General features: G+C 40.1%; 1 protein-coding gene across 5 annotated transcripts in view; it reads left to right on the forward strand.

Moving 5' to 3' along the window:
- Nucleotides 1-19,686, forward strand: part of TSHR (thyroid stimulating hormone receptor) — a 163,029-nt gene that overhangs the window by 116,282 nt on the left and 27,061 nt on the right. For 4 of the 5 annotated variants that reach the window (XM_044230780.1, XM_044230779.1, XM_044230781.1 and 1 more), the window contains 5 exons: nt 2,373-2,447; nt 4,976-5,050; nt 6,455-6,532; nt 9,101-9,169; nt 18,914-18,991. In XM_044230780.1, the coding sequence (XP_044086715.1) occupies nt 2,373-2,447; nt 4,976-5,050; nt 6,455-6,532; nt 9,101-9,169; nt 18,914-18,991 (375 nt within the window). Of the gene's footprint in view, nt 1-2,372; nt 2,448-4,975; nt 5,051-6,454; nt 6,533-9,100; nt 9,170-18,913; nt 18,992-19,136; nt 19,269-19,686 lie in introns of those variants that run through there. The other variant, XM_044230784.1, reaches the window with a different exon arrangement.

The following is a 19,686-nucleotide window of genomic DNA, read 5'->3' on the forward strand; positions in this document are numbered from 1 at the left end:
CTCCTAACTAGTTTTTATTTGACTGACAGCAGTTCAAACCCTTCTCCCATGGAAAGCTCTGGCAGGAAGTTTATTGCTGAACATGCAGAGAGAGGGCACCTCAACTTTATAGCATCTAAAAGTATCTGAGATGGGCAAGGCGGAAACAGCTATGGGATTGTGCACTAGGCAGCCAAGCAGCCCCATTTACCCGGGACAGACAGAGCTCCAGAAATACAGGGTTTTTAGTCTCAAACCAGGACAAAATTTTAAATCTACTTTAAAGTGATTCTTTCCATGCAGGATCTTGATTTTGGGGTGAGGGAATCTAAGGGTCTTGGCATATAAATTGTTGATGCTTTCTGTTGAAGCATGGATGTGTCTTTCAAGAGGATTCAGTAAAGAACAATAAAGTTAGCTGTCTGGGCAAAGTTTTGCTAATGGAGACGATAGACCAGTAACTTTATATTAACAACACAGTAAGTTGAGGTGGAAGCAAGATAGTTTCTTTCTTTCTTTCTTTCTTTTGAGAGAGCAAGTGCTTGAGTGGAGGGGTGGGGAGTGGCTCAGGGGCAGAGGGAGAGAGAGAGAATCTTAAGCAGGCTCCAGGCTCAGGGCTGAGCCTGATACAGGCCGTCTCGCACAACCCTGAGATCATGACCTGAGCCGACATCCAGGAGTCCAGTGCTTCACCAACAGAGCCAGCCCTGGGCTCCAGCTTTCATTCTACTCAGGAGAATAACAGTAATAAAACTATTGTTCATAGAGCCCTCACTGTGTGCTAGGCTACATGTCAAACTCTTTATAGACATTATTTAATTTCCACAAGAGTCCTATGAAAGATGTGGTATTATTATCCCTGTTTTATAGATGAGGGAACTATGGCTCAGAGAGGTCAACTTGCCCAAGGTTATGTAGCCAGAAAGAAGTGGCAGAGTCAACATTTGACCTCAGTTCCCTCTGGCCATTCAGCAATTAAAAGGAGCTAACTACTGCTGTGTATTACAACGTGTATGAACTTCACAGACACCGTGCTAAGTGGAAGAAGCCAGATAAAGAAAACTACATGTTTGCAATTTCAGTTATATGAAATGTCCAGAGAGGGCAAATTCAGAGATAGAAAGCAGATCCGTGGTTCCTAGGCATGGGGGAGGGTGGGAATTACCTGCACATGGGCAAATGGGGTTTTGTCATTGATAGAAATGTTCTAAGACTGGGTTGTGATGATGGCTGCACAGTTCTATAAGTTTACGAAAAATTACCTAATTGTATACCAGTAGTACATGAATTTTATGAAAATTCTCTGTCAGTAAAATCATTTTTAAAAGTCCAGGGCTAGGGGCGCCTGAGTGGCTCAGTGGGTTAAAGCCTCTGCCTTCAGCTCAGGTCATGATCCCAGAGTCCTGGGATTGAGCCCCGCATCTGGCTCTCTGTTCAGCGGGGAGCCTGCCTCCTCCTCCTCTCTCTCTCTCTCTCTCTGCCTCTCTGCCTATTTGTAATCTCTGTCAAATAAATAAATAAATAATCTTAAAAAAAAAAAAAAAAAAGTCAGGGCTGCTTCCTAATTCTTCTAGTTGTGACTGTGAGTGAGTAGATGCAGGTTCCTTTAGCCTTAGGGACCATCTCTAAGGGAAGAGGATACAGGTCTTGCTGGGTTCTTCTGTCCTGTTCATAGAAGCATAGAGAGTGCCTTTAAACTCTTTCAACCAATCAACATGTGCTGAATACATTCAGTTTTACCGATGAGACCCTCTCTCTACCTGTTGTGAACTTCACTGATGCTAACTGTGCATTTTGATCGACTTGTCAATAATCCTAAGTATGTAAGTTGCATACTTACATGGTATCACACTGCATGTACTTACGTCTCCAGTTACTGGTATAGAACAATAAGCTCAAGGGAACTCTTAAGACTCACCATAGCCACTACCTCTGAAATAGCAACTGGCAGAAGGAGCTCATGGCCCTCACTGCCTTGTTATCATCCATTGTTTAGCCCGCGCAGCATCGGCTCCAGGGCCAGGATATGTGCTATTGGTAATAATAAAAATATTTGTTCCCAACACACCATTGGAGGAGATTTTCTTTTCTATTTAAATATAAAAAGTTGGGGATGGCAGGTGGAAAGGCTGTGAGACTACAATCAAGAGAAAGGTCTCCCATACATGAAAATGGACTGGAACTAAGTCAGGGATGGGAAGGGTGAACAGCCAGTGTGTGCCTGGGAGGAGCTGGCTCCTGATGGGTCTGATTCCCAGAAGAAACAGTCCCTGGGGCATTGCATAAATGTGTATTTTTCTCATGAACATTTGTTAAGCCTGATTCATAATATTTTTTTGGTAAGAACAGAAATGGATATATTATGATGAATGTGTTTCCTGTAACTCTTATAGAGAGATTCGGAATACCAGAAGTTTAACTTCCATAGACCCTGATGCCCTAAAAGAGCTCCCCCTCTTGAAGTTCCTGTAAGTATTAATGCCTATCCCATTCTACTTTTTTTTTCCTTAAAGAGAATTATAATGCTATTGTCTGCCACAAGTCTCCCTAGGATGATGTGGGCCAGGGTCATTTTAGGAGTATGTGGCCTGAGACAAATCACACCCTGTGACTTACTCCCCACTCTTTCCCATCAGACAAGGAGTAAGGGGAAATGATCCACATTTTAAAAACCTATTTAAAAGTTAGCATATAATGCTGGGACCAAAGACTTGATCCAAGAGACATGAGGGAGAAAACACCATGATATATACATAGCCTTTAAATGGAGTATAACAGAACAAAACAAAACAAAAAAACTCTAAGAGTCCATTGGTCAATTTTATGAGAAATGGGTATCACAACAATATCAATATGAAAGTACCTGTCACACAGAAAATAAAAAAGCCACAAAGGGTAAAATCCAAACTCTTTAAGGTTGGGGTAACAAAAAATGGAAGAGACAACACTATTGCTTTGTTTTGGCAATACCTTGTGAGCTAATTATAAACTCCCTGAGAGCAGGAACCACAGCACTTTACTCTCTATTGCCTCTGAACTGGCTGGCACAGAGTAGATGCTCAATAATAATGTGCTCAATTGATGTGTATGTCTGGCCTCAGGTCCTCTAGGCATCAGCTGGAAGAAACTGTCCCTTCTTCCCTTCTTTCTGATTCACAGGCATTGTGAAAGATTAGAACACAAAAGCATTATGAGAGGAAACCATTAAAATCAACCTCAATCCTAAGACTCAGAAATAACCATTATTAACATGTTAGTTTGTTTCCATCTAGGGCTTTTAAATAATAGTGTACATCCATATATACTTTATGAATTAAGTCTTTAAGAATGAATAGAAGTTATCCAGGAAAAGAAGAGGGAGGGGCAGAAGAAAAATACAGATGGATGGACCAGCATGATAAAGACAAAAAGGTGTGGAACCATATGGCTCATTTGGGGCCCTAAAAATAGCTCAGGATGAAGAAGTGGGAGTGCGAGATGGCAGGGAGAGTAGAATAGGATAGTGTTGGGAAATGTGGCTGGAAAGGCATCCGGGAAATAACAAAAACTTATGGGACAAGGCAGTCATTCCTGTGTGGACTTCAAGTTTCAATCAATCAATAGTTCTTTGATATGATGATCCCTTAGTATGTGTGCGGCTCTGTGAGGAAATTTATAAGGTAATAAAACACTGTTCTTACCTTCAAGAAACTTACAGTCTAGTTGGGAAGATACTGTATAAAATTGAAAAGTTCCTTTCCTACTGGAGAATAATGGTAAGTGATAAATAAGAGGTACATACATTATGGGGGGGTATAGTTAATTAGAGGACACATCAGAAAGGTGCACTTGTTTGGCGCTTCGAAGAAAAGAGAGGTCCTGCCCTAATCTGGCACTTCCAGCCCCGCTGTATGGGATATGGTCTCCACTTAACTCCAGAGCCTCCCCCTGCCACACACACTTCCACATGTACCTCTCTTGCAATTATGCAATTGACTAGTTTTTTCACTGTTTGTTTCCTGTTCTTCACATATTCTTTATGGAATCTTCCTTCTCTCCTTTGCTATCTGGAATATCCCATTTGTTCTTTGTGACACCTCTGGCTCCTGTGTTCTCTTCTAATCTTAGGCCTCCCCCTCTAAAAGCAGTCAGGTCAAAATTTGCCTAAGAAGGTATTTCAATGAACCAGTTTTCTCTGCTGGAAGACTTTCTTTAAAGCTTTACTGGTACTGTCTAACTCGTACCCCAAGCTGTGCCATGCCTTTCACAAAAAAAAAAAAAAAAAAAAAAAAAAACCCTCCTTTCCACTATCTATGCTCTAGTAGCTACAACAAATGTTAAATTAACCAGGAACCTGAAAGTGGATGTATTCGTGCTGTCCGATGTATATCGTTTAGTCTTGACATTTTGCCCTGATGACACAAACTCTGGAAAGTGAAGACAATTGTCTTTGATTGATTTTATCCCTTTTCTGGACATTCTTTCTAAATGGCACTGCTGCCATCCTACTCCCAGGTGACTGCTAGGGGAAAATAATTCTTGGCAAAACAATGAACACAATATAATGAGAAGGTTGAAAGAAGAAGCCTGGCTTGGAGTTGGGTATCATGTATTATATTGTCTTTCTGTCCCACCTTCCCCCTATTCCACTGCCCCCCCATAATGCCCTCCAATTAAAACAGGGAAATACCACACACACGCATGCACACATGGAAAGAGACCTGAGTTCCTACTTATAAGAAGCCTACTTGGTTGAAACAGTCTTCATATTCTTATAAACAGAAAAAAATGTATTGACACTGGTGGATTGAATTAGATTCTTATACCTTGAAGGAGCAACATCTCCTCCAAGGGTTAAAACTTAGCCAGGTCACTCATATATTTAATGAAGGAGTTAGGATTTGACTCGAGTCTGACTTCAGAACCCATGCTTTCAACTAGTACATTAATCTACTTCCTATATGTTGGTTTTCTTACCTTATTTCTGTTCCCTCTTCTTCCTTTTCATGCACTGTAGTGGCATTTTCAACACTGGACTTGGAGTATTCCCTGACCTGACCAAAGTTTATTCCACTGATGTATTCTTTATACTGTAAGTATGCACACACGCAATGTTTATCCGTATTTTGTCACTGTCAAGAAGTAGGGTGCAATCATAGAGGTTGGTTGAAACCTAGTGAAGCAATTGTCTCAAGGGGAAGCAGTGATCAGCTGTGACAAATGTGCTGGCGGATGAAGTAAGGCAGAAACTGAGAAACAGCCACTGGGTTTAGTAATAGGGGACTTTGGTGATTCCAATGAGTGCAGTTCCAATGGAGCTCTAGGGTGAACTCCGGTTGGAGTTGGCTCAAGAAAGAATCAGAAGGAAAGACTTAGAGAAAGTGACTATTACAAACTCTTTTGAGAAGTCTTACTATTAAAAAGGAGCGGAAACATATCTCAGTAGTTGGAGCACACTGGGACAGGAGAAAAGGTCTATTTTTGTTGTTTCTTGTTGTTTGATGGGACCAATTATGGCACGTTTGTTTGCTGATGAGAGTGATCAAATAGAAGGAAAATTTGACGATAATGATGATACTTTATCTTCCACATAATTTTAATAGCTTTTCAGACACATGTATTCTTATGTTTGCTACTCTTGACCTCCTTATAATGTGTAAAAGGCAGCTATGATTTTTTTCCATTCTATAAATGAAGAAACGGAGGAACAGAAAACCTAAGTGATTTTGTCTGAGCAGAGTCCCAAGGAGCAGAAACCAGTGGTGTTCAAACTACTTCCTGTGGCTTCTGATTGGTGGTCATGTGCCCTTTTCCAAAACCTGTGACACAGTCATGTGTCTTACCTCGTTGTATAGAAGTAAACAGACTTATGCAGCGTTACAGGGTGAGTCTCCACCACAGAGTCAGCAAAAGGTGGAGCGGTCGGATCTGAATTCTTGGGATTTTGCCAGGAAAAAAAAAAAAATTGACCACGCTTCTTTGCTGCTAAAGAGCACAGTTCAAAAATAGGCAGTCTTCTAGCAACTAGACTGGCACAGTCTAGTTGGAGCATCCGCCGGGCAGTAGTTTGCAAGTATAGGACACTTCAGTAATACTCATAAAAAGAAATCCACTGATCTCATTGTACCAGCCCTTTTTAGAGGCTCCATACACTTAGAAAACTCTAGTTGCTATGAGTCAAGTATTTGTCACAGATTTACCGAAGTCTCTAAGGCACCTGCTCCCCTTGTAAATGAGGATTTAGTCAGGGCTTCACTTGCTTATGCACATCTGGAAGGCTGTGAGTGCGGGTCCCGCTATGACAGCTCTCCATACCTTACTGAACCTCTGAGCCACCAGCAGCTAAGAGGAGTCAATGAAACCTAAAAATAAACAAGATTAAACTAAATTGCATCAGGTTATTTATTTGAGTGCATAGGGTGGAGCAAAAGCCCAGTTCCTGGAGGAAAGCATTTTTTTTTTTTTCACCAAGTGTCTTTTTGTCTCTCTTTTGCAGTGAAATCACAGACAACCCTTACATGACTTCCATCCCTGCCAATGCTTTCCAGGGGCTCTGCAATGAAACCCTGACACTGTGAGTATTGCCACTTCCACTCCTGCCAACAACCAAAATGTTATTTGGACCATTGCCATATTTTCACTCCAAGAAACATACTATAGGACGTGCTCTATGATCTCCTAAATGTTTCAGAGTTAAATAAGAGGATTGTCTTATGGTATGTTAGTCCAATCGATGACAAAATGGTTTAAGTAACAAGACAAGGATTCCCTTATAGAAATGGTCAGCACACTTGATCTAGAGATGACCATTGGGTCTTATAGAACACATGGTCTTTGCGGCAACGGCTTACCTCTGCCATTATAAGCAAAAGGCAGCCATACACAATACGTAAATTAGTAAGCCTGTCTTTCAAATCAAATTTAATTTACAAAAACAAGTAGTAGACCAGAATTGACCTGAAGGCCTTGTAATATATGTATTCTAATATCCCCATTATATACAGGAAGAACCTGGGGTTAGAGTGGTGACTTTTCCAAGATCACTGAGTTAGAAAAAGGTGCAACTAAGAGCTTCTCATGCTCTTTGCACTCACACTCAACTCATTATCACAACTGTTAAGAACGTCCTACAAAACCCTATTGAATAGAAAACAATGTTTTTCTACATCATTATTTTTCAAAGTTCGGATGGGTTCTGCTCTTTAGATGTTCAAAAGGAGAGGTTTATTAGAGAAATTCATAAAGTATTCTAATAAAGAAATCTAGGAGAGGTATAAAAGATAAGTTAATTCTCCAAACTTATAGAGAACTCCCCTCTCTCATCAAATTAGCCACGAACTAGAGTTGTCCAAAGGATCTCTTCTCTCTAGCTTCAGTACCACTGCCCAAGCTCAGGCCTCCTGGCTTTTTTGCCTGGATTGTCAGCCAGTTCCCTTTCTCTGGTCACACTACAGTCCAGGTAGTTTTTGTGAGATACAAACTTGATTGGATTATTCCCCAGTAAAATTGACGCAAGCATCGCCACAACTCTTACAAGAAGCTGCTTCCAAGGCATTCTAAGTCTATCCATCTAAGCCCTATGAAACTGCCTCAGCCTCTGAGTCTCTAGCCACAGTGAAGCATTTCATCCTTCTCCTTGAAACATGCCGATAGGTCTTTGGACAAGACCAGAGACTCTTCTTGGCCATCATTTCATTTGACAACACAGCAAAAATCTGGAGCCTTAGCCTGCTCAGTCCCAAGCCTCCAGGCCTTTTGCCTCCTCTGTGAAGGTTTCCGTTGCGCAACTGAACCACTCATTGCCTAAACTCATTTCTCAGTTTCTCTACCTTCACCGTTTGGCCTTTTTTCTAAGGACCCCATGCCTCCGGCAGCCTTCTCAAGTGAAAGCAGCTCCTTGTCCCACAGAGCACGGGCACAGCAGGCATTTAATAAACATCTGAATGAGGGAATTCTGTGCTTCCTGAAATCAAGAGTGGGGGATGGCATGGGTTGCCCATTATCTTTTTGGATAATCATTTTTACATTCCTGCAAAAGTCCTTGCTTCTTCGAAGCTCATGCTCAAAATACCACATGAGAGGGTGTGTGTCCAGCGGTGAATTTATGTGCATATTCCTGGCAGGATAGAGTTTCAATCGAAGTTTGCAATCCTTTCTTTTTTTTCCTTCTTTTTCACTATTTTTTTTCTTCCTTCATTATTTTCCCTTTCTAAGGCCTATTTGTCTATTAAGAGTTTCATTTAATCTCTGAAACGTAATCCTAACAAAGAATATTTTCATTGTCTAGGACTCTTAACAAAGTTTCAGAAAATAGAAATCCCAAATGTATAATTCTCAAATCTACATAAAAGAACTCTAATTCAGGGGTGGGTGGCTGGGTGGCTCTGTGGGTTAAAGCCTCTGCCTTCAGCTCAGGTCATGATCTCAGGGTCCTGGGATCGAGCCCCACATTAGGCTCTCTGCTCAGCAGCGAGCCTGCTTCCTTCTCCCTCTCTCTCCCTCTCTCTCCCTCTCTCTGCCTGCCTCTCTGCCTACTTGTGATCTCTGTCAAATAAATAAATAAAATCTTTAAAAAAAGAAAGAAAGAAACTGAAGTTAGGGGCACCTGAGTGGCTCAGTCAATTAAGCGCCTGCCTTTGGCTCAGGTTGGGATCTCAAGGTCCTCGGATTGAGCCTGATGTTGGGCTTTCAGCTCAACGGGAAGCCTGCTCCTCTTTCTCCCTCTGTCTGCCACTCTGCCTCCTTGTGCTCTGTCGAATAAATAAATAAACCATTTGAAAGAAAGAAAAAAAAAACCTGAAGTTATCCTTCATTATTGACATTGGGTTAAGTATTAAGTATTACCCCAAACTCTTCTTTTTTGAGTATAGGTAGTAGAATTTTTTTTTTTTTTTAATTCTTAATGGTGGCAAATCTTTGCTTCTCAAAAAGAATTGCTTCTGAGAAATAGTTTGAAGTTACTAGGAGCTGTCTGGTAAAAGAGGATTCAAAGTTGGAAATATTCTATGTTCCAAGCAAGACATACTGTGAAGTTTTCTTGTGGGACCTGAGAACCTTCATGCATATTTCTGACACTGCAGAAATGAAACCCAACCATCACCTCTTATGAGCCACTGATTTCTCCTCTCTCTTTTGATTGTAGGAAATTATACAACAATGGATTTACTTCAATCCAAGGACATGCTTTCAATGGGACAAAGCTGGATGCTGTGTAAGTCGAGGGTAGCCATGGACACCACTATCTTCCTCCATAATCCCAACCCCATCCAGTGGGGGAACATCCAATGGGTCAGAATTCTGTTAGAGATAGGTTCTACCAGAGCATTCCTCAACCCCAGAATGAGTATGACCAAAATTTGGGAATGATGTTAAGGAACTTGGCAAGAGCCAGCTTTAGCAAATACTTACAGTGACTCCCATTCTAAATCAAAAACCTTTTATCCTTGATAAAATGGAGAACCATGGTATCACCTTCAATTTCCTTGTAGGAGTCTGTTGTGTGTGTGTGTAAATGTTAATGAAGTACACTGTATATGTACGTGAAGTAAAGCGTGTCTTTAAGTCTGAACCTGTTCAGAAAGTAAGGTTTTTCTTTTTATTTTTTTCTGATCTGTTTTCAGAAAGATTTACTCTATATTTGATTCACTCGCTTTTGCCTACCCACCCCCAAATAAATAAAGCCTAGAATAGGATGTTGGCAAAAAGATAGTCACTTTCATGGGGTTCTGCCTTTGTTGTATTTTCCTGCCAGATCTTTGTGGCCACCAGTATCTACACCAGGGCATACTTCGGGTCTAAGAGCTTGTGGACTGGTTCAGCCATACTAATTTGTGTTTTAACCTAATATCTAGTAAGTGAAAAAATACATTTAGTAGAGCCTGTTTCCCACACTGTGGAGGACTAGTTAATTTGTAGGACCTTCCTACAAAATAACTATGACATCCATTTTTTTATTTTTTATTTTTTTTATTTTTTTTTAAAGATTTTATTTATTTATTTTACAGAGAGAGATCACAAGTAGATGGAGAGGCAAGCAGAGAGAGAGAGGAAGGGGAGCAGGCTCCCTGCTGAGCAGAGAGCCCGATGCGGGGCTCGATCCCAGGACCCTGAGATCATGACCTGAGCCGAAGGCAGCGGCTTAACCCACTGAGCCACCCAGGCGCCCATGACATCCACTTTTTTAAAATTACATTTATATCATAGCTCCAAGAGAGAGAAATAAACTAACAAACCAGGAACTGAAACCAAAGTGGTGGGTGCTTCCAGAAGGTTGATTTGCTAGGGGCAGCTGCCAACATCAATGGTGCCAGGAGACAAGGCTTTAGTGCAGTCTGAAGAAAAGGAAGTGATACAAACCTGAGATTCCTAGGTTAAGTCAGGCAACCCGGATGAGAGCTGGAGTAGGACCACCCTAGTAGTATGTTCTGATTCCTGGCAGAAATAAATGCATACCTCTGCAGAGGGAAAAATACCAATGCAGGCCCCCACCTTTTTTAAAGTTCTTGATCAATCAAATATGCGCTCACTTTCAAAAACCACACATAGGAGAAGAAAAATCCACCATGGTTAATAGTCAGCTAGAAGAACACACAACACATTTTTGTGTTTGTCTTGTAACACATCACTGAGTATTTTCTCTAACAATTATATTTTTTCCAATTCCAGAGTTTCTCTTTGCTTTTTCAAAAAAGTCGCATGCTCATTTTTGACAGTCTTATTGCTTACTCCCTTTTGTGATTCCATCTTTTTTTTCCCCCTGTAAACTTTCCACACATTATTTTCTATTCCACACAATATTTTATATTCCAGAAGTGGTCATCACAAAATCTGAAGGCCTATGGTTCTGGATCTGTTGTACAGTGCTTCTCAAACTTTATTGAACATATAAGCCACCTGGGATCCTATTAAAGTACAGAATCTGGTTAAGTAGATCTGAAGTGGCCCCAGGATTCTGCATTTCTAACAGGCTCCCAAGTGATGATGATGCTACTGACCATTGGACCACACTTAAGCCGTGTGAGCTGAATGACCTGCACAGCCATATGCAGGGGCCTTGAAAGCAAACAAACATAACACATGTAGATGACATGGTCTTATTCTGATTCGGGAGTTAATAAGTGGTGGGTCCTGGTATGATTCCATTTTTAAAGAATAAATGCAAATAAGTTTTGAAATCATACCTTGGCATGGCTTTCCGAGTTCTGTTAGAAGTGGAGTCTCACTCTTTGCCAAGCTTTTGGATTTCCTCATAGTCTTTATCAAATAGAGATCAGAGTACCTTTCTCTGAATTGTCACATTCTGCTTATTAGTCATTTTTTTAAATGCACAATTATAGGGAAATCTGAAAAGTCTCAACAGAGTGATGACATGAATCCTTATACATCAATTTTATTTACAGTTGGAAAGGCCTTACTTCCATCTTAACTTTATCATACAAACTTCACATAATCCTTTGTCCGTTTTTCAACTTTTTTTTGAAAACTACAATGAGCCAGGTACTGTGCTATTCACCAGTGATACAAAGACGAACAGGAGAAGTGTGCTCCCTGCCTTCCCTGAGCTTGCACCCTAGTGGTGTCAACTTGAGGGCAGCAATATTAAGGGTCAAGGTACATTAGGGAGAAATTAACCAAATCCAAAATGTGCAATCTTCAACGAGGGAGACCAGAGCTGGTAATAAGTCTCCTGAATTCAGTTGTGTCCAGCTGACTCTTTTCTGAACCAAAACTCCCTTTCCAGAATGCTGGATGGGATAAAGAACCAGAAACTGACCTTAGATATATGGTCATTTATTAGTAAAAATTTTATTTTTCACAAGCAAAAGATGTTAAAGCCCATGATGAGGAGGTAGGCTTTAAATGATTTGCTTCTTTATCCTGCTATACATTGTCATTGGAAGGTTTCACCCTCAATCACTCTCAGTTGTCATTTTTTAAGGACAGCAATATGGGGTATATAATTCAACCTTTGAGGTCTACACAGAATAGTTCTCAATATTATCTGAAAATTGAAATCACCTGGAGAGATTTGAAAGCACTGATGTCTAGGTTTACCACCAGATATTCTGGTGTTAATGGTTTGGTTGTAGGCAGGGCACAGGGATTAAAAAATCTCCATAGGTGCAGCCAACATAAAGCAAAAGCCAAACCAGGAATTGCACTATTAGGTATTTATCCAAAGAACACAAACATAGTGTTTCAACGGGGCACTTGCACCCAATGTTTATAGCAGCAATGTCCACCATAGCCAAAATAGGAAAGAGTTCAGATGTTCATCAGCAGATGAATGGATAAAGAAGATATGGTGTGTGTGTGTGTGTGTGTGTGTGTGAGAGAGAGAGAGAGAGAGAGAGAGAGAGAGAGAGAGAGGGAATATTACTCAGCCATCAAAAAGAATGAAATCTCACCCTTTGGAACAACATGGATGGATGAAGCAAGAGGGTATTACGCTAAGTGAAATAAGTCAGTCAGAGAAAGACAAACACTATATGATTTCACTTATATGTGAAATTTAAGAAACAAAACAGATGAACATAGGGAAAGGGAAACTAAATTAAGATGAAAATTGAGAGGGAGGCAAACCATCAGAGATGCTGAACTCTAGGAAACAAGCTGAGAGTTGCTGGAGGGGAGGTGGGTGGGGGAAAGGGATAACTGGGTGATGGGCATTAAGGAGGGCACTTGATGTAATGAGCACTGGGTGTGATATGCAACTGATGAATCACTATATTCTACCTCTGAAACTAATAAAAACAAAACACAAACAAAATAAAAAGTCAAGAACCACTGCTGCGGAGTATGTTATCAGTCTTCTTGTCCAATAGTCACATTTTGCATATAAAGGGAATGAAGCCCAGAGTAAATACATGGCCTTTTTTTTTTTTAAACCATGGCTTTTTAAATTTGATAGAACTAGCTTGTGGTCAAGCCAAACCCAGGACCTAGGTGCCCTGTTTCGAGACTCTTTACTGTGCCCTCCTGGGATTCTTCATTGCTGACTTAGCAGCCACCACCAAGACTTGGACATCCAAGCCCTCTGGCTACTGCTGCTTATTACTTAAACCAGGAGAATGGGCTAAGAACACTTCAATGCTTATGTGAGAAGATTCTCTCTACCTTCCGACCGTCTTTCTCCTCTGACCATATCATGGGCTCTGTGAGAGGTTTGACAGATGACAGAGAATTATTCTTTTGGAGACAATGGATTTTAATTCACTGTTTCCTTGAATTACAGCCTTTTGTAGTCCCTGTAATGATCCCTTGGAACATAGAAAAGAAATTAATGTGCCATATTCACTATACTTTCTTGGCATTTTTATGCAAAATATTAATGTTTTTGGAAGGATTTAACAGATGTGGGAAAGATTTAAGTGAGAATCATTTGTTTCTTGACTTTTCGAAGTCTAGATCAGAGATCAGCAAGCATTTTTGGAAAGGGCCAGATGAACATTTTGGGTTTTGTGGGCCATATGACCTCAGCTGCAGCTACTTAGCTCTGCCATTATAATGTGGCAGCAGCCACAGACAATGTGTAAACAAATAAGCGTGACTATGTTCCAATACAACTGTATTTACAAAAACAGGTGGCAGGCAAGATTTGACCAGATGGTCATAGTTCATGGACCTCTTTTCTTGAAGGGGTATTCAGTGAGGAGGACCACTGTGTGATGAAATATGTAGTCTATTTCTCCCAATTCCTAGTAGAGTTCAAAGGTAATTATGGGATAAAGATAAATGCCTGGACAAAAATATTTTAGGGTTTGAAATTTCAGATCCAATCATAATAGAAAACAAGGACTTTTTTTTCCAATTAGTATTTTGAATCCAAACTTGAAACTCTGTCCTATAATAATGTTCTATCATTCTACCCTAAGTTTTTAAAGCCTAGTTGATGGAAACTTATTTTTTCTTAGAGTTAAGAAAAAGTATTCTTTTTCCTAGAATAAAAAAAAAGTAATACTTTTTCAGGAAAAAGTATTGTGTAAATCCAAGGTAAAAACAAATGATGATGGTGCTAGGAGGTTTGAGACTACAGGAATATCAAGGTTGAGTAGCAGGTGCAGAAAACAGAGGTCAAGTTTCAAAAGTGATAATGAAATTGTATCCACTTTGTGATTTTAACGTAGGGCTGATGCCTGTGGTCTCAATGCTAATTATGATCTTAAACTAATGTGAACATATCAGTATCCTATAATGATTCTATTTGCACACAAAAATTACACATAACATGTTAACAACTTGATAAATTCTCCAGAATTATGTCCAAATATCTGTAGGTTCTAAGTGAAACATTGTGTCATCCTCCAAAACAGCAACGATTCCCCATCATCCATCTCCTGTCAATTTACTGAAATTAGCAGATTTAAACTCATTTAGACATTATTTTAATGTAACTGAAGCCAAGTTGGACAAATTCCAGATGAGAACAAGCACTGATGCCTCAGCAGCAGTTGGGTAATTAAAGTTTGTGAACATTAGGGCAGATGTGTAAACACACATGGTCCTGTGATTTCATATGGAACCAAGCACACTGTCATCACTCAGATGTGAAATTAATAATAATACAAGCATCTCTTGCTCGGCAGAAGTTGAACAGCTCCCAGTCATAAGCAAAGTCACACATTCATTCCTTGGAACCTCTTTTCCATCCTCTCTTTCCACACAATCTGGCATGGGGATGTGTTGCTTATCTCAGAATATCTGATTGCCTGTATTGTATTTTCTATTGTCAAACACTAGTAACTAGCTACCATCTGACAGTAAACATTTGGGCAGGGGAAAAAAAATACCATTTTGATCTCCTAAGAACATACCAAAACCCTAATTATTATGAGCAGAGAAGTCAACACAATTCGTGTGCTAATTACCATCACACATTAGCTGATTAGAAGCAAAACACCACAGCTTGGAGCACTGAGACAAGATGATGATAGAGAAGATTATGGGATGAAGCAGGCTATTACTTCTCATGGAGTCTTTAAACAGTTTGTCGAATATGCTCCAACACTGGCTTCTACCTCTTTTGAAACCTTGAGCATTTTCTCATCTGTTACTGTTTACAGACAGGTCTCCTGATTTACGCTACCAAAAGGATTTCCATGGAGCAGTGAGGGCTAGGCAGGGGTTCCCTTTAACCCCTCCAAATAACCAATGCTATGAGGGGGAAACCTGTTTCCTTACAGAAGTGTTCCCATGAGTCTCACAACGTAAACAGGTGCTAGCCCAGGTTTACCCTAATGGGCCTATGGAAATGCAAGCTGAAATTCCTCTTTGGAGCTGAAATTTATCCCAAAACTCCCCAGAGAGCAAAGCTCAGCAGCAACCACAATTTTTCCTTGCCATAGTGTCATATTCCTCCCTCTGACAAAGCTCACTTCCTCACCTAAATATAATAGAGAGGGTTCCTCTAGTTAGGAGTTAGTTACCCAGCAGCTGGACTTCCATTTATTCATCCAGCAAGTGTTAATGAATGGCTGCTATATACCAAGAATGAGTCCAATGAAGAAAGATGTGAGCTACAATATTGTCTCTCTCATACTAAGTTCATCAACTGGATATTCTTCCCCAACTCAGTTCTGACCATCTTCATTTTCCTGACCACATTGTTCTTTCTTCACTGTGAGATACACAGCATGAACATTACAAAGCCACTGAACACACATATACCAGTGTCTATATTATTTTTAAAGGAAATCTAGTTCTTTTCTCATAAGCCCTTCACTGTGTGTATATTTAGAAATCCTGGATTTCTTGAAGTCTTTCCTTTTAACTCTGACTCCAAAGCTTTATACTGCATATTAAGTTCATTTATGTCTACCATGTCCCTGCAAAAATATAGTTTAAATGATCACATACCCCACCCCTATAAAATAATGATTGTCTGGAGTAGCTTACCCATAGATCCTACCAAGATCTTTGATTGATTTACCCAAGTTGGTTTACAGAATGTGGATTCTAGAGGAATCAGCCTAAATCATGGAGAAGAAATCAGTAGACCTACATTTCCAGGTAACATTATATGATAAATGGGGATGATGGAAGCACTTTATTCTTGGGTATTAAGGGTTTTGTAGATATATGGCCCCATCCCATCCTCTTAGCTTCAAATGGAAAGTAGAATCAGCAGTCTGAACCCAAGGTAAAAAGCTTCATGGAATTATCACATTATCTGTGATAATAAGCAAGTCCTCCAAACTGCTATGCATGGAATGACAGTCTCATTTTTGAGCACCTAATTATCTCTAAGAGATAAAGTACCCAACAACCCTGCTGGTTTTAGAGAACAGAGCCTCCCCCAGAGTTCATCTCCGTTCATCTCCGTTCAAGCTGGCTGCACCCTCTCTCCATCCTCTTTCTTCCCCCTGGACTCTGGCTGGCTTTCTCAGTTTGAAATCTTCTGCAGTGTTTCTGGTAAACTGCAATGCTTATCAACCATTCTCCCAATCCTTGGGGGCGTATTGAATAACAGATGAAAACACTACAGACTTGGACAAGCAATTATTTAGTTTTACAATAATTTCTAATGATTAGAGCAAGCCGATTTTTACTTGCAGCAGTCCGAGATGAAGAGGGAAAACTGAGACGAGCTCACCCATCCCCACTTGATTTTCAGCTGTCTGGGAACAGAATGTGATCTGCAAGCTGCATGGTCCAAAGAACACAAGAAGAGATGCAAGCCAGTGCCACACATATGCTCAGCTTATTGTCTTTTTACAAAATCATGCTTTTCAAGATCTTCTTTCCTATTGTTTCTCCAAGGTGGTTCTTGCCCGCTATAGCTGTCACTGACCAAAGGAATTCCATGGACACTGTGTGTTGAGGGACAGTCAAACAATGACCAAAGAAGCCTGTGACCAACAGCCTTACATGATAGTCATTCAATCTGAAGGCATAGATGAGCTCCTGTACCATCTTAGTTGGGTCTTGGTATATATATATGGGATTAATGGAACCCCACCATTTCAGACTTATCAATGTCCTAGAGGGTTAATGTCCCACTCCTGCCTGAAAAAGCCATGTCTGGGCCATACTATGTGGCATTTGTAATCAGCTGCCTTGTCACGGCCATCAAGAGACTCAATGGTCCACCATATTGTATGTTGAGCCTTCTCTTCTTTCATTCTCTATTCCCTTTTCCTTAAAGCAATCTCATGTGACACCCACCTCACTATTTTGGAAGAGAAGTACACGAATTTTTTTTATTTATTCATTTACATATTCATTCTCTGTAATCTTATCTGTGTAACCTGCACACCCCTCCCACCTCCCAAATCGGATTGTCAGAGAAAATATAGGTCATCCCATCACATTTGAATTGTTCATATAAATAACAAATAACTCTTTAGTATAAGAATGTTTCAAAAATTATATGGGGAATACTAATGCTAAAAATTATTCATTTGGGGGCATCTGGGTGGCTCAGTCATTTAAGCGTCTGCCTTCAGCTCAGATCATGATCCCAGGATCCTAGGATTGAGTCCCACATTGGGCTCCCAGCTTGTCAGAAAGACTGCTTCTCCCTCTTCCTCTGCCTGCTGCTCTGCCTACTTGTGCTCTCTATCTATCAAATAAATAAATAAAATCTTTAAAAAATTATTCATTGTTTTTCTGGGCATCTTGCATTTTTACTTTCTAAATCTGGCAACCCTACCCCCCAAGAAAAGATCTGAGTCTCTGACAATCTTCATTACAGATACTGAATTTTACAAATTGAAGGTCTGTAGCAACCCTGTATCAAGCAGCTCTCTGGGAGCCATTTTCCCAACAACATTTGCTCACTTCATGTCCGTGTGTCATACTTTGGTAATTCTCACAACATTGCAAACTCTTTCATTATTATTACTTTTAAATTCCTGCAATCTCATAATAAAACTTGAAAGGATGGGGAATGGCTTCTTATGGGTGAGCAGTGGTTTCTTGAGATGGACTCTATACCTGGAGAAGATGCTCTGAAGATTGTTAAAATGACAACAAAGGATTTAGAATATGACATAAATTTAGTTGATAAACCAAAGGGAGGGTTTGAAAGGACCGGCCCCAATTTTGAAAGTTCTGTGGGTAAAATACTATCAAACAGCATCACATACTACAGAGAAATTGTTCTGAAGAGTCAATCAATGCAGTAAACTTCACTGCTGTCTTATTTTAAGAAATTGCCACATCCACCCTGACCTTCAGCAGCCACCACCCTGATCAGTCAGCAGCTGTTAACACTGAGGCAAGATCCTCCACCAGAAAAAGATTATGACTCGCTGTAAACTCAGATGATGGTTAGCATTTTTTAGCAATAAAGCATTCTTAAATTAAGGTACAAACATTGGTTTTTTTAGGCATAAAGCTATTGTGCACTTAAAAGATTGAAATATAGTGTAACATAACTTTTATATGCACTGGGAAACCAAAAAATGTATCTGACTCGCCTAGTTGTGGTGGTCTAGAACCAAATCTACAGTGTATCTGAGGTATGCCTGCAAATAGGGAACTAGACACTTTTATAAAATCTAGATATGTAAGCTATATCCTAAACATGCTCACTTCCAAAGACATGTGCCATAATTAATATGTATAAACCTTGCACAACTAAAACCTAGAATGTTTTGAGTGCTTAAGCTAGAAGAAGGTAAGGTGTTTTCCAGATTCTTAGAAACCAGTTAATAGGGGCACCTGGGGGTTCAGTTGGTTAAGCATCTGACTCCTGATTTCAGCTCAGTTCCTGATTTCATGGTCATGGGATCGAGACACGCATCAGGCTTTGTATTTGGTGGGGAGTCTGCTTGAGAGTCTCTCTCCTCTCCCTCCCACTCTGTCCCTCCTTGTCCTCTCTCTCTCAAATAAATAAATAAATCTTTTTTTTTTTAAGCAGTTAATAGCCAGGGAGATCATGCTCACATTTCATTTTGGCATTTATATTAATTTGCTTAACCTCACCTAACTCTCTCTCCCACTCTCTCTCTAGTTACCTGAACAAGAATAAATACTTGACAGCTATTGACAAGGATGCATTTGGAGGAGTATACAGTGGACCAACCTTGCTGTAAGTAAGACAAAAGAATGTCAGCCTTTGTTTTATGTTATTTGGAATGGAGGGGTTCACTAAGAGGAGCAGCTGATGTTTGTGGGTAGGGAATGTTGATGTCTTGGCTAAAGACTTGTCTAAAGGCTTAGCTCCTCCTGTACAGGCTACTGCTTGGAAGAAAGTCCTTGTTCTTTGAGACTCAGAAGATCTCCTACTCTACCAAGCCATCCTGACACCTCATCAGGAAGTCACCCCAGTGTGGACATTCATGGTGTCCACTCTTGTGGAAAAAAAACAGATATTTTTGAGCAGCTGCTCTTTGCAGAATTGTGAGACACAGGATCTACAAATAGGTGGAAGACAATCTATGCAGGGAAAAGTGTGTACGAATGTGGATTGCACAATGCCTGGCATGAAGAAGGAAGAGTATAAGCAGTTTGATTCCTATCCGGTAAAACTTGCCATCACTGGAAACGATGGGATATAATTAGTTTTAAACAGCATGAAAAGATATTTACTTGTGCATTTCTATGATTTGCATCCCCCCAGCTTATAGGTAACCAAGTTCTGTCAATTCTGCCTCTCTCAAGTTTCTTTATCAGTGCCATCTTGCCCATCCCCTGGTTTTACCTTTGTTTAGAATCTCACCCTTGACCATAATAAACACTGAATAATGTTTTGAATGAGTGGGAAAAAAAAAAAAAAAGAATCTC

Source organism: Neovison vison, chromosome 13 (assembly GCF_020171115.1).
Source record: "Neovison vison isolate M4711 chromosome 13, ASM_NN_V1, whole genome shotgun sequence".
Classification (NCBI taxonomy): Eukaryota; Metazoa; Chordata; class Mammalia; order Carnivora; family Mustelidae; genus Neogale; species Neogale vison.